The sequence below is a fragment of the Aethalodelphis obliquidens genome, unplaced genomic scaffold (genome assembly GCF_003676395.1).
Source record: "Aethalodelphis obliquidens isolate GAN/ISIS:26980383/991018 unplaced genomic scaffold, ASM367639v1 scaffold6, whole genome shotgun sequence".
NCBI classification, from domain to species: domain Eukaryota; kingdom Metazoa; phylum Chordata; class Mammalia; order Artiodactyla; family Delphinidae; genus Aethalodelphis; species Aethalodelphis obliquidens.
In genome coordinates this window covers 41,914,307-41,929,171 of record NW_020837950.1, presented here as the reverse complement: position 1 = coordinate 41,929,171, position 14,865 = coordinate 41,914,307, and the positions used below count along the sequence as shown (strand labels likewise).

The 14,865-nt window shown below is 38.6% G+C and overlaps 1 protein-coding gene across 6 annotated transcripts in view; it reads right to left on the bottom strand.

Annotated features, from left to right (window-relative positions):
- TET2 (tet methylcytosine dioxygenase 2) overlaps positions 1-14,865 on the bottom strand; it is a 134,340-nt gene that overhangs the window by 29,761 nt on the left and 89,714 nt on the right. For 4 of the 6 annotated variants that reach the window (XM_027103414.1, XM_027103416.1, XM_027103418.1 and 1 more), the window contains exons 3-6: positions 7,203-10,657; positions 5,443-5,533; positions 3,946-4,039; positions 3,098-3,306 (exon numbers count right to left, since the gene is read on the bottom strand). In XM_027103414.1, coding sequence (XP_026959215.1) covers positions 3,098-3,306; positions 3,946-4,039; positions 5,443-5,533; positions 7,203-10,611 — 3,803 coding nt within the window. In that variant the 5' untranslated portion in view covers positions 10,612-10,657. Of the gene's footprint in view, positions 1-3,097; positions 3,307-3,945; positions 4,040-4,747; positions 4,913-5,442; positions 5,534-7,202; positions 10,658-10,841; positions 10,853-14,865 lie in introns of those variants that run through there. The other 2 variants (XM_027103415.1, XM_027103419.1) reach the window with 2 other exon arrangements.

Sequence of the window (14,865 nt, the reverse complement as noted above, 5' to 3'; positions counted from 1 at the left end):
GGATATATGTATACATATAGCTGATTCACTTTGCTGTACAGTAGAAACTAATATTGTTTTACAACACTGTAAAACAACAAAGTCCTTATCTGTTAGTGATACACACTGAAGTGAACATAGCTTAGATGATATGGCCTCCGTTTTGCTTTAAAACACTGGTGGGGATGGGGTTAGGAAGTGGGGGGGGCACAGAATATATGGAATAGTATAGGCAAAATGTTGATAAATATACTGCACTCCCCCATTTATGTATATTGGAAAATTTTTATAATATAAAGTTTCTTTAAAAGTTTAATATCACCCAGCATGGCAGAGACATTTCTGGCTTTGACTTCCTTATAATGACAGATACACTCCCACAACTCTTACTTGCCAAAAAACTATTGGTTAGGCTTAGTCATAAAATGAAAATCTCAAAGGGAAATCTTTAAAGGAGAAACAGCTGGCTGGGCTCAAAGGAAATGTAAAAATCCGTTTTGATTCTCCCACTGGAAGATGCTCTCGGAGTTCTTTTCTGGACTCACAGTGGGTGGTTATGGTGCATGTGGGCACTGGGATTTATAAGAAGCCAGTGATGAGGGTCCCACAGCTTTCAATATTAAAATGAGTCAGCAGCCCCAATTTGAGATTACCCTCCATTCTTCACAAAAAAATCATAATTTTAACTTTTTCCAGAAATAAAACTTATTTTATAGGGTAGAAGAAACTTCAAAAGCTATATCCGAGTGAAGTCTCTATTGCCATTGGTTAAGTGTCTATTTGAATCACGTACCTCAAGTATATTTTTTGTTTCTGGAAACTTGCTCTAAGTATAGGTAGCTCAAAGCTGGAACGTCATCTAAATAACTACTCATCTTTATCTTGAAATTACAGACGAAGTTAAGCAAAAGTATACAGATTGGCCTTTAAAATGTCAATATTTGAAGCACATCTTTTAATAGTTTTGTTCTTGTCCCTATTAATTTTTCTTAGACCCTGGCCCAATCATCATTCATGGTTTTCAAATGCAAAATAACATAATTTAGGAAAGTTCTTAACATAGAATCTGACATATAGAAAGAAATTCTATTTCAGACAATGGCATTTATAAGAATCAAAGAAAAGCCTTCAGGGGAAAAATAACAAAGATGTATAATATTAATAAAAATTAAATCAATTACAAAGAATGTGAAATATAGTTTGCAAGAAACTTCAAGAAATTTAAATAAAACAAATGTCATTTTCACAAGAAGTTCTTTGGTGGTTTAGAAGTTCCAGCTACCAAGTCTAAGAGGAAGTCTGCTCTACAAAAACAAGGCAGTGTCGCTGAATTCCTGAGAAAATTGCTATCACCAACATCAGCTCAAGATGCCTTGACTTTCATTTTCTTTCTGATTAAAGACACCTACATACATTTTTTTCAAGGAGAAACAAGGAATGTTAGGGTAAATGGAATATTACTTTATACCTAAAGCAGTCAATCACAAGTTTGAGTCATGTCTTATGAATCAGCCACTTCTACCTTCCAACCTATCATTTGTAAAAGTGGGTTGATGGCCTTGAGGTACACACCATGACATTTTGGGATCATAACTATCATAGAAAGCCAAGCCACACTTTCATACGTGAAAAGTAACTTTCCTAAACAGATTATTTATAGTTGATTTGCAACCCTCCCTACCCACCCCCAATGACCCAGAGGGAGAACCTATGTTAATATACAGTAAAACCATACCAGTTAGAGTAATAGTCAGCAAAAGGACAAATTTGGTTAGCAATGGATTGTTGCAGTGAGCAGCACAATATTTCCATAAGCTCAGTAAACTCTTTTGTAGTTTGGTGGATGCAGAAGAAAGGTGACTAAAGGAAGAAGTGCAGGGACTTCCCCAGTGGTCCAGTGGTAAAGAATCCGCCTTCCAATGTAGGGGATGCGGGTTCGATCTCTGCTCAGGGAACTAAGATCCCACGTGCCGCGGCGTGACTGAGCCCGCGCATTGCAACTAGAGAAGCCCGCGCGCCCTGACTACTGAGCTTGCGTGCCTCAGCGGGAGGCCCTGCGTGCCGCGAACTCCAGCCCACGTGGCCTGGAGCCCAAGCACCACAACTAGAGAAGAGAAAACCTGCACGCCACAACTACAGGGAAGCCCGCGCCACAACGAAAGATCCCGCATGCCTCAACTAAGACCCGATGCAGCCAAAAAAATTTAAAAAAACTAAGAAAAAAGTGTAATATTAAAATTATTTTAGTACCGACTGTGAGTAAAATAGCTACATAGGATTTCAGTGCAGCACTGTGAATTTTCCTGTATTCTTTTAATGATATATCACAAGAATAGCATAGCAGAAGGAAAATAAAAAATTAAGCTTTCTCCAAGTGAAGATGTAAACTTCCTGCAGGTAGATAAGGTTAAAAAACAAAAAACACAAAACAAAACCATACCAGCACTTGGATGCATTCAATATATTTAACTGCATACCTTGCTCTCCTATTCCAAATTTTCATATTTCTAGAAAATAATGCCCATCCATAGCCATTAATTTCTTGATTATTTAGTAGCAGTAAAAGTGGAAGTGATTTTGATTATTATTATGGAAATAATGGACTAGATTGCAATGAAGTCAAAATCAGTTTGTTTCTACAGAACTTCTATAAACAAGCCTTATATTTTTATGTTTGTTACATATAAAGTCCTTGACCTGGGAATCCTAAAGTTTCTCACCAAACTGTCTCAGATACTGCTACACAGAAGTGGTGTCAATACTTAACTAATGTGGTGGCTAGGCACACTAAACAGTTGTCACTTGCAGTAAGCGGACACATAAATATTTTCAGGTTTATGGTATGGTTGAGTTTGTGGGTACAGACACTCAGATTTCCAGCAAGCTGCTTCTAACTCATAGTTACACTGTCCGAAGGTACAAAATATTAGTAAATGAAATTGCTTCGAAGTATCCATGTTAGCATTAGCAAATGCAAGTTCCTACTGAATGGCTGTGAAGCAGGCATTTTGATCCCTGTTTTGTAAATGTGAAAACGCAGTTTCAACTCTCTGCCCTCAAACCAACAATTAAGCTTTCCTAGCGGTGGAAAGAGAAGAGAGGCCTGGGATGCACTTACTCTTCATTCAGGGCACACCGACGATTGGTGAGCGTGCCGTATTTCCTCAGGGTCTCGGTGAGCTCGGAGTACAGTTTGTCAGCCAGAGAGAGTGGGATTCCTTCCCACACCAGGATGAGAATCACAATCACCGCAGCCTCACAGGTGTGGCCAGCTCGCTCTCGCACCAAGCACAGTAGCTTCTCCTCGCTGCAGCTTCTGCGAACCACCTGTTCGGGTCACCATTCCACCCCAACACCCACCACCCCAACCAAAACAAAACAAGGGTCACTTGCAGCAGATGAGAGCATTGACTGACGTCTGTATATTTTCTCAAGTCTGGGTCACAATTAGGGCGACATATACCAGCACCTGCAACTTGCCTTTTGCTGCCCATCTATAACGTCGGGGCTTACCCTGGGGTCAGAACTGGGAGAGATGCAAAAGCACTCGGGGTGTAGCAGACTCGACCCAGTACAGTGGGGACAATGCTCCCTGCACTAAAGCCAGAGCTAGATGGAAGACAAGCAAGCCTTTAAAGTTCAAGGTCTTCAAAAATGACAAAGATTAACTGCAGGTACTTAAAGGATGAAGGACCTCTTCCTCACATGCCGGGAAGAATTACACTTCTAGCAGGCACTTGAACAGACCTCCTCCTCACTATTAAATTTTTTCAATTACATACAGTTTGTACATGATTTTATACTAATCTGCCTTTTTCTTAAGAGATGACACGTGATAAATATAAGCAATATTCCTTTCAACTGGCATAAATGATTCTCTGATCTGATAACCCAATTCCCAGGGTTAGATGAATGAATCAAAATGCCCAAGACTGAAGACCAAAGGCCTTGTCAAGTCACACTTACCCATTTGGCAATAGGACATCCCTGAGAACTTTTGCCTTCTTTACCAGTATAGATGACTCTTTCAATCCTAATAGCTTTACCCTTCTGTCCAAACCTTAAAGAAATCCACAGAAACACACACACACATAAAATTAGCAAATGAATCTAAGAGGTAACCAATATATTGAACATTTGAGCATAATTTTACTCTATGGCCACATCCTGAGAAATGAATAGTTTATTTTTAAAAAACAGAACTAAGCCAAGCAAACTGGATAGTAGACTTTAAGCCTTGTATTTCTTCAGTATCAAAATATACTGATAATTGTAATGAACTATTTTGAAATTATATGATGGGTAAAAATAATGGGAAAGCTTATTTTTATACATAATTTCACAAAGCACAAAACTTTTTAAAGTTTGTTAAATTCAGTCTTCTAAAATAACGTACTATTTGTCCTTTACTAAATTTAGTTATTTTAAAACTTGGGGACTCATTTTAGTTAGGACTGTTTCTCTAAGAATCTCTCATTTTTTTTAAAAGGCTGGCAAGTAACCAGTATCCAGCAATTTTGAAAATATAGGATAATTCTAGAAATAGATTATATTTTCCCTTATAACCAAAGCACTACTTACTCCTTGCTAATACAAGAGGGCACTTAGGGAAATTCACTATTTCTGCCAGGCTACTAGACAATTATTTAGTGAATTTCTATGTGCTCATTTAGAAATGAATAATTTGAATTTTGGGCAACAATGATATGGAATATGTCCTTGCTGCCCAGAATGTCTCCTAATGTATTTTAATGATAAAAATGCCTACCTCTTAAAGAAAAGGCACCCTAGCGTAATAACAGCTCAGAGCTGTGGATACCTATATGAAAGTCTCTCTCTGCATTGATTATCTTGCTCATAACAGTCTTCAAGTCTGCAAGATGACATGCAGGAGTAACTGTGTAGATTCAGGTAAGTACTTGCATACCTATGACTGACAGGTAAAAAAAAAAAAATGCAGCTATAAATAGAATCTGTCTCTATTTCTATTCAGTACATCACTCTTGCCCTCTGCTCATACTAATGGACAACTTCCTTGGAGATAACTACTCATTTATAACTCTAGGTGAATTCGACTCAATGGGTCCTTTCTTATACCACCTTTCCCCCCTTTTCCTTTTTTATCATCGAGTGGGAAAACCAGAGTGGGCGCTCTCTTTGCAGCCTGTGCCAGCACCCTTGTGCCTAGCAGGCTGGCTGGCTGGTTCTTGTTCATGCCTGGGTTTTCTGGCATCCATCTCAAAGTGGGCAGCCTATGCCAGCTTGCAGGCTATTAGTCCTGTCAAATATTGTGACTCTCTGGTGAATAGCACAGTGTGTAGTGTTGGCAACCCTGGAATAGCTAAGCCTACTAATAATTACTCAATTTACAATTGTTTACTGCTTTGTATGTGAAAGCTGGAAAAATTCTGACATATACAAAAGGATAAACGTTAATCTGCCCTGTGCCTTTGCGTTAATTACCTTTCTTCCATGATTTCTCTAATAGCTGCCACATTAGGACCTGCTCCTAGATGGGTATAAAAAGGACCTTCATCTTTTTCAATAATTTGCTCTGTTGAGATAATAGAAGATTATTATTTTAGACCTCAATTATACTAAATATAAAGGCTACATCCACAAAGCTTATCCCCCACCTGTACATTAAGGGTCCTAAATGTGACTTTAAACATTTTTTTTCTTTAAAATGAGTAAACTGATGGACTAATCTATTAGAAAATGTGCCAAATAATTAAGTATATGTCCATTCTGCCTGTTGGATAAAAATATATTAAATTGCATTTCAGATATGGGATAAGGAATTATTTTAAATCAAGTAAGTGGAACTAAATAGACAGTGAGGGAATTAGAATATATTATATGTAATATCAACTACAGTCCAATCTTTTAAACTGAAGAAAAAAAAATTACAGCTTACTAGAAGCCTGCCTGTTATTTGGATGTTAAAAGATTAAAAATAAAATTTCCTGTCCTATCTCACCCCCAGGATTTTGTTCAGTTTATTGTCAAGATACCTTTTTCTCCTCTCGTTTCCCCACAATATTCGATTACTCTGTTTTGAAAATAAGAACATTCAATCCAGACCCATGTGGTATGTACTACTTTAGAACAACTTATGATGAGAGAAAATATTGAAGAGAGGGTCAGATAAAAGGAAGAGGCTCTTGTACACTATCAAAGATGAGAAGTGGGGAAAAAAAGGTTTGTATGATAGGAGAAGGGTGTGAAGATGAGTATAACTTACCCAATGTTGTCTATGACATGTGTGGCACATTAGGCCAGTGAGGCAATAATATTACCCCCACACAAAGGGGCAGTACGGATCTTCCCTCCATCCTTCTATAAAATGTGGAGTGTACCATTTTAAGAGGAATAACATAAAGTGGGTGGACCATTAGCCACATTAGTTGAACGCTGGTTTTTACAAATGTCTTCTACTGTATCCAAGCTGAGTAGCTATAATTAAGATCTTTATATATATATATATATATAAAATTGCATCAATCAGCAAAAAGTTTCCCTATTCCAACAGACCTATCATGCATCTTGAATTTTAACAAAAAGATGCTTGTTTAAAAAAAAGAAAGGGAAATAGCATATTTTCTATCAAAAAGATGAAACTTTTAAAGAGAAAATATCAAATATAAATCACACAATGTTTCAAATGCATACACGGAGAAAGGGCAACTTTATGAATATTCAGGACTTTGGCATTAAAATTTCCCCTAAGTCACCAAGACAGAAGATGATAATGTCCCCTTATCTATTATAAAAGTTAATCTTGTAAAACTACTAATACATTCAATCTCGAATTAAAAAATATTAAAAGCTCCTACATTAGTTTGCATAGGGCAGTTATTTTCTCATTTTAACAAGGTGTTTTTACTGCCTGGCTATCTCTCCAGGAGATATACAAAGAGTTAACTAGATTGATTAGGCTAAAACAGATACCTTTCTATTTTAAACGGTTTGAAGGGAGGGACAAATGAGCATGCACAATTTTTTAATTTTTTTGAAAAACTGAATGTAAGTGAAGTTCTCTCTTGCACAGCACAAGCATCTGTAATTTAAAGACAAGAAATGTAAGCTTCAGGTTTTTATGAGCCTTCACAAATTGCTGCCAGACTCAAAGTTTTTAAAAAGAAAGAAAAATCCCATATCTGAAGATAAATTTGCTAATTCTGGATAAACACCATGTGTCTCAGTACATTTCTGGCACTTACCTACACATCTGCATGATGGGAAATCATACTGAGTCTTGACAGGTGTATCCAATAAATTTTTTATAGGAGTATCTAGTAATTTGGAAGGTGACTCTAAAAAATTATTGAGAACAGAACCAGCTGTTCTTTTGGTTGGTGTCTTTTCTGAGGAAGGCATTGCTTGCTGCTCTAAAGCTGGGGTGTGGCTATCAAGTTCTGCAGCAGTGGTTTGTCTAGTTAAAACTGTGACTGGCCCTGACATTTCAACTTTTACTTGCTTCTGTGATTTTAGAGTAAGAGCCTTATGGTCAAATAATGATTTGACCTGAAATTGCTTCAGATGCTGCTCCATGGTCTCAAGGATGCTCCGCTGCTGCATGTTATCACAGCTCGGAGGTGGAATCTCCTGCTTGGGTATCTTTTTCCACATTTTGTTTTCTGGCTGTGCTGACATGAGGCGCATACAGGCGTGGGGCTTGGATCCCGGTTCGACTTTAATTGGCCTTTGCATCTGACTATGGCAAGACTCGGCTTGGAGCTGTTGTGTTTGCTGCTGTTCTTGCTTCTGCAAAAGGTGCCACCTTAGAGCAGCATGCTTTTGGATGTCCTTCTGGGGCAGGGTCTGAATGTGACTTCCTGCCTGATTGGGCAAAGGGAACGCATTTGCTTGGTTTTGCATCAGGTACCTTTGCTGAGCGAGCTGTGCAGCTTGTTGACTAGACACATCTTGGTTTCTATTTTTATATCCCTGTAGAACTGAAGCTTGTTGAGGCTTCTGTTCTAGTTCTTGAAAGCACCTGTGAAGAACATCTTGCTTTGGGGTCACATTATTTGGAAAATATTGCATGTGATGTGAGTTTGGGATCTTGTTTCCTGCAAAGAGTTCAGAATTTACAGTCTGTTCTTTATTTTCTGGAACTACGTGTATATTGTTTGAACAAGAAATCTGCACTTTGCTTGCATTTGACTTCAAGATCTGACCATAGGGGGAATTTATACTATTCATATTCTGTACTTGCTCCAGTCCCACTTGGGGATTATGAGTCTGGAACTCACTTGATTTTGAATGTTGATCTTCACCACGAAAGCATTTTTCTCCTTTAATCTGGCTAAAGAATGATCCTTCTCTTTGCTGATCACTGTTGCCTTGGGGATGAGAAAAGGTCTGGGGCATCTGTTCCTTATTCGTCATCTGTAGTTTTTGCTGCTGTTGCTGGTTTTGAGAGAGATGTGAAGTCTGGGATGGTTGTGTTTGTGCTGCCTGCTTATGAGGCTTATGTTGTGAAAGGTGTGAGTTTGAGAACGGGTCAGTCTCGGAAGCCTGTTGATTCAAGTGCCGTTTCAATGTTGGGGGCATGAGTTTCTCAGTTTGGGGATCTGGTCTTTGTTGGAAATGACACCTCAGGGCACAGACTGACTGTCTGTGAGCTTCGGGTGAAGGGTCCGTTTTGGAGAAGTGCACCTGGAGTGAGGGTTTTTGGAACTGGAGATGCTGGTCCACTGTACCTTGAGACTGCCCTTGATTCATCTCAGCTTGGTACCTTGGTGGTCTCTGCTCCGGTTGCATTATTTTCTGGGTGTAAGCTTGCCCTGGGAGCCCCCCAGGCACGTTGGAATTTCCAGTGTATTGTTTGGAGGTCATTTGATGGGAGGGGTTGGACTGATACTGAAAAATTGACCGCAGGGTTGCCTCATTACATTTCAGATGGGATTCTGCTTGATGACAGTGAGGGGCCTTCAATTCAATCCATCCTGGTTTCAGATAGGGCTGTGTTGGGAGCACAGGGTCTCGTGTCTGTTCCTTGTCTTGACTCTTGAAGATCTCTTGCTCTTTGTGTCCCATCAACTGCTGGCAGTGGTCCTGTGCATCTCCACTGCTACCAAGAATTGGTGGGTTATGTTTGAGACGTTCTGATAGTTGTCTTGTTTTCTCAGAACACAATGGAACCATCATTGTCCCTGGAGTCCGTATGTCATTCTTGTTAACACAGTAATTCTGAGGCCTTTCTGGAAGCATCGGAGAGGGGTTGGATACTTGTGTAGAGGGAGTTGGACTCTGGGATGGTGGTGCCTCGTGGTGACCCTCTATTTTCACTTCCCTTAAAAGAGTTGTGTTACTTTGGTTGGGGTAGTGATGGTGTTCTTCCAAAACTCCATCATTCAGAGTGCTTTTTCCTTCAGAAGGAAGCTGAGGAACCTGCGGAAGAGGCGGAGGGGGAGAAAGAAGCAATTGTGATGGTGGTGGTGTGGTAGTGGCAGAAAAGGAATCCTTAGTGAACACTGAGCTTTGCTTGAAGTAAGCACCATTCATTTCATTTTGCTTTAAATACCGTTCAGAGCTGCCACCAGGAGCCTGCAAATTGCTGCTGGAACCTGAACAGAATTCTTCACCAGATACTAGCTTTGTGGTTCCTTGGATGTTACTGTTTTCTGCCGGAGACGGGCATATCTCAAAAACTGACTTTCGTTGCTCTGGTTTCGGAAAGGGACAGGCCCCTAGCACTGCAGCTGGTATACTGGCACTATCAGCACCACAGGCCTCAGTCACCACTGCAGCTGGCTCTGGAGGCAGCTCAGAGTTCGAGGTCTGTGGGAAATTGATCTGCCCTGAGGTATGCGATGGGTGAGTGATCTCACAGGACAACTCATTAGTAGCCTGACTGTTAATGGCATGTATGTGAGATGTGGTTTTCTGCACCGCAATGGAAACACAATCTGGATAATATTGAGACAGCGTCTTTTCCAGGAGTTCACCATGTGTGTTTTCCATGGAAGAGGCAGAAACTGTAGCACCATTAGGCATTAGCACTGCCTTATTTTTAAGAAGTAATACAATGTTCTTGTCGTGGTAGTTAGCATTTTTCCCCTCCTGTTGGTTCAGAATCTGAAGCTCTGGATTTTCAGATCCACTGCAGTTATGTGATGAAAAAACAGTGAAATCTTTAACTTCATTTCCTTGGGCTGCAGAGCTAACAGATTCTCTCTTATCACTCATATCGGAGACATTGGGTTGACTGCTGCCTTTGCCTGGATTTCTTTCTTGGCTTTCCCCGAAGTTCTTGCTTTCTCCATTGGCCTTTTGGTCTTGTTTCAGTTTCTTGTTCTGATGGAGCCCAGAGAGAGAAGGTTCACTAACTGTGCGCTTTATCCCTCCATTTTGCAAACATCTGGAATACCCTCTACTTTCTTGTGTGAAGTCTGGACTCACGCGGCTATTCTGACTTCCTTTCATGTGGGGTATTCCATAATGACTCTTGAAAGGCTGCCACTTGGTGTCTCCATTTACTTCTGGATAAGGTCTCTTGGTTAATGGGCTTCCATTCTGGAGCTTTATAGCCAGAGGTTCTGTCTGGCAAATGGGAGAAGAAGATGGTATCAGGAATGGACTCAGTCTGTTGCCCTCAACATGGTTCGTTCTATCCTGTTCCATCAGGCTTGCTTCGGGGCCATCCACAAGGCTGCCCTCTGAATGAATTCTAAAGCGTATGGAAACAAAAATTAAAGTACATTAATATATATCTAACACTAACAGTACACCTTAGAGAAGAACTGGGGCATTAATGATACTGGAATTCCTAGACATAGCAAACTGCGATACTCATTTTCATGTCTCGGAGTGACAGCCAAGAGCTACTCAGGAAATGATTATTCTTGTCTTACCAGCAACTCTGAAATATTTATGGTCACAGTAAACAAAGATCAAAATCAACAGCTCATGTGGGAAGTTCATACGGTATTAGTAAATAGTATCAACTTCCTTCCCAAATAATTTTTTTTGTCAAAATGCTAAAAACAATAGAGAAAGACGACCTCCTTTCTTTCTTCTCTAGCACCTTACATATCCAATCATTTGCTAAGTTCTATCAATTCCATTTCCTATGTATTCGTTGAATCATCTTCACTGCCACTAGGTAGCCAGATCTACATTATCTTGCTTCATTATCTACTGTAATAGCTTTTTATAGATTTCTTCTGAGCCCAGCCTGTCCTCTCCCCAGTCCTTCAAGGATCCTTCAAACTGTTATCAAAGGGAATGTTCTAAAAGGCAAATCTGATGTCATACCCTTCTTAACACACTTTATTGACTCCATATTGCCTGCATTAGTAGTTCTCAAACTCTTTACCCAGACACACCTGGAAGATAAGGCACAGTCTCTGCAGTGTTGACATTCCAGGGGAGGGGGTGGGGGGAAAGTGTAGTTTATAAAATGCCTTTTCTAAGTGATTCTATATTTTCCTCTACAAGATCTGGCTGCCTACTTCTTTTGAGAATTCCTGCCTAATATAAATGGTTTTTCATATGCAGGTTTCTATTTTTCTGTCCTCCTACTTGCTCCCACAGATTATACTCCAACTATAACAACAGCTTATAAATACCCAAACATTGCAAGCTGTTTCAGACCTCCATGCTGTTGTTTTATCTGCCTAGACTGCCTTCCTAGTCCTCTTATTGTGCCCTGTGACTCCTGTGTCTGGTTCCAACTGTCTCAGATCACCTCCCCTAGAATTTTTTCCTTGATTTTCCATAAGAATTACTCACTCCCAGTTTTATCCTGCTTTTTGATCTTGTATATGGTCTACTGCTGAACATATCACATTCAACTGTATTTTGTTTACTCTCTCTTACTGGACTGTGAATTCCTTAAAAATATCCTACTCTATTTATCTTTGTGCTTAGAGTGAGCATCCAATCAGTTTCACTAGATTGATATAAATTTGCTTATCTTGTGATCATTTCTTTATTCAGTCATTCATTCAAACTTTTCGAGATCAATACTGATGGAGATTTCAAAGTCCAAAATGATAGGGAAAGCAAGAAGAAATGGGCACCAGAAAAGCAAAAATAATCCATTATATAAAGTGAATGCTGCCCCATTCATTATAGAGTCATGCTTTATTTTCCCACAGTTTTTCTCATTAAATTTATTTTAAGGCTATAAGTAGAAAAAAAATCAAGACTATTTTCCCTTTGGGCTATAAAAAAGCTCTATTAAAATAGCCATTGCTTACTAACCAAGACAAATGAAACAGAGGAAGAAATAAACACTGGGAAGCAACACTAAAGTTATCATTTGCAGAGAATAAGATTGTATACTGGCCAACCAAGAGAATCAACTGAAAAACTGTTACAGACGACAGTAAAGTAGCTAGAAAAAAAAAAAATCAACAGCCTTGGTACCTAAAAGCAACAACCAGTCAGAAGCTATGGTGGAATAAAAAACTGTAATAGAAAAAATATTTTTATAATACTAAGAACAAACTTAAAAAGAAATGTGAAAGACCTATCTGAATAAAACGTTAAAACAATACTGAGGGATACCCAAACACAAAAACAAAACAAGTAGAAAGATATAATATGTACTTGTATAGTTGTCAAATTAATCTATTCATTTAATGTATTTTCATAAAAATACTAAAAGAATGGGTTGAGTTATTAAGAAGCTGACTCTAAAGTTCATGTGGAAAAATAAACAAATTGGATAACCAGGAATAATCTGAAAGAGAATCATAATGGGGCTCGGGCAGTGTAGGAGCCAAATGGAAAGATATTAAAAAGCAACAAAAGCTCTACTGTACTTAAAACAGCTCGTACTTGCACATAAATAGATAATAGAGTGTTTATAAGACCAATGGAATAGAATAGAATGTCCAGAAATAGATTCAAACACACATAGAAATATAGTATGAGGTAATGATGATGGCATTTCAAATAAATATATTAGAACAATGGAATAGTTTTCTGAAAAAATGATACAGTTGGATCGGTCCCTTACATCTTGTACCAAAATGTATTCTAGATGGATTTAAATTCTGAATATGGAAAACAAAACCCTAAAAAAATTAAAAGCAGCCTGAGAAAACAAAAAAAAATAATCGAATGACTGGACAAGGTCTTTGTGACACAAAATCTAGAAGCCATAAAAGATGAGGAAGTTCAATAAACTTTGTGCATGTAAAAATAAACCCACAGCAAAGTTAAAAGTTACATAATACTTAATATATAGGACTCATACACATTGACAGGGAAAAGACCAACCATTGAACAGGAAAAAATGAGCAAAGGACATGGACAGTTCACAGAAAATGAAATGCAAGTGGCTTTTAAATATTTTTTAAATGTCCATCAGAACTTATAAAAAGAAATGCAAATTAAGACTGCAACAAGATACAGTTTTTTTTTCCAAATTGGCAACGAACAAAAACTTTAATAATACACTACGTTGGCAAGCATATGGGGAAACAGACATGTTGTTATGTAGTTCTCAGGAGTCAAAACTAATACGAATACCATACAGGAGGATTTAGCAATATCTACAGAATTTCGTAGAAACTTCCTTTGATCATTCAGTTTTAAACTCTCATCTAACAAATATGCACATATTTGTTAAACCATGTATGCACAGTGTTTTGCACTAGCAAAGTTTGGAAACAACCTATATTTTCAGATGAAGTATTTCCAAGTAATTAAATGAAGTAAAGAAAGCTGCAGAACAGTATGTATAAGAATGCCACAACCTGTACCTTCACAAAAATAAAAATAAAATCAGCTCTGGGAGAATATACGACAGACTGGCTATAACACTTTGCCTCCAGGAAAAGGAATGGAGAGGCTGGAGAATGGCACTGAGAGGGAGATTGTTTTTAACTGTGTCATTTTGGAACTTTTAGGCATGTATATTAATAAATAAAACTTAAATCAAAAGGTCATAATTCCTAATGACAAATAAAAATAACAAAGTGATATTTTTATTTCTGCTAGACCTACTTCCTTTCAAATGTTAAGAGATGGGCTAGATGTGCATAGTCACTAGTCACAAATGGCCGTTGAGCCTTTGAAACGTGGTTAGTCCAAATTGAGATGTTCTGTAAGTATATATACACACTGGATTTCAAAGACCTTAGTGTGGACCAAAAACCATAAAATAACTCAATTTTAAAAAATATTTATTACATGCTGAAACTGTGCTATATTGGATATAATAAGTAAAAAATATATCATTACATTTCATGTGTTTCTTTTTACTTGTTTTAATGTGAATACTGGAAATTTTTAAATGCGGTATGTGGCTTATGTTGTATTTCTATTAGGAAGCTCTGAGCTAAACTAATACTCTTAATTAGCAATAACCTTTCATAAAAAAACCTTTAGTTTCCAGAATCATGAAAATTGATTTGTAGTCTTTGATGTACGGAGCTTCTCCAAAATCAGGGGCATTACCACTTTTGAAAAATTAAGAAGCATAGGAAAGCGGCCAAGATGGTGAAATAGAAGGACCCTAACATCACCTCCTCTTAAGAGCACACCAAAATCACAACAATCTGCAGAAAAACCATCCTTGAAAAACACTGAAACCTACCAGAAAAGATCCTCTATAGCTAAAGACATAAAGACGGGGACACAAAGAGACTGGTAGGAGAGGCGAACTCCCAATGTAATCAAATCCCATACCCCCCAAGGTGAATGACCCCAAACTGGAGAATAATTATATTACAGAGGTTCTCCCACAGGAGTGAGAGTTCTGAGCCCCCCACCCTGGGGGTCCAGCACGGGGAAGAAGAGCCCCCCAGAGCATCTGATTTTGAAGGCCAGCAGGGCTTGATTGCAGGAGCTCCCCAGGATTGGGGGAAATAGAGGCTTCACTCTTAAAGGGTGCACACAAAATCTCATGTGCACCGGGACCCA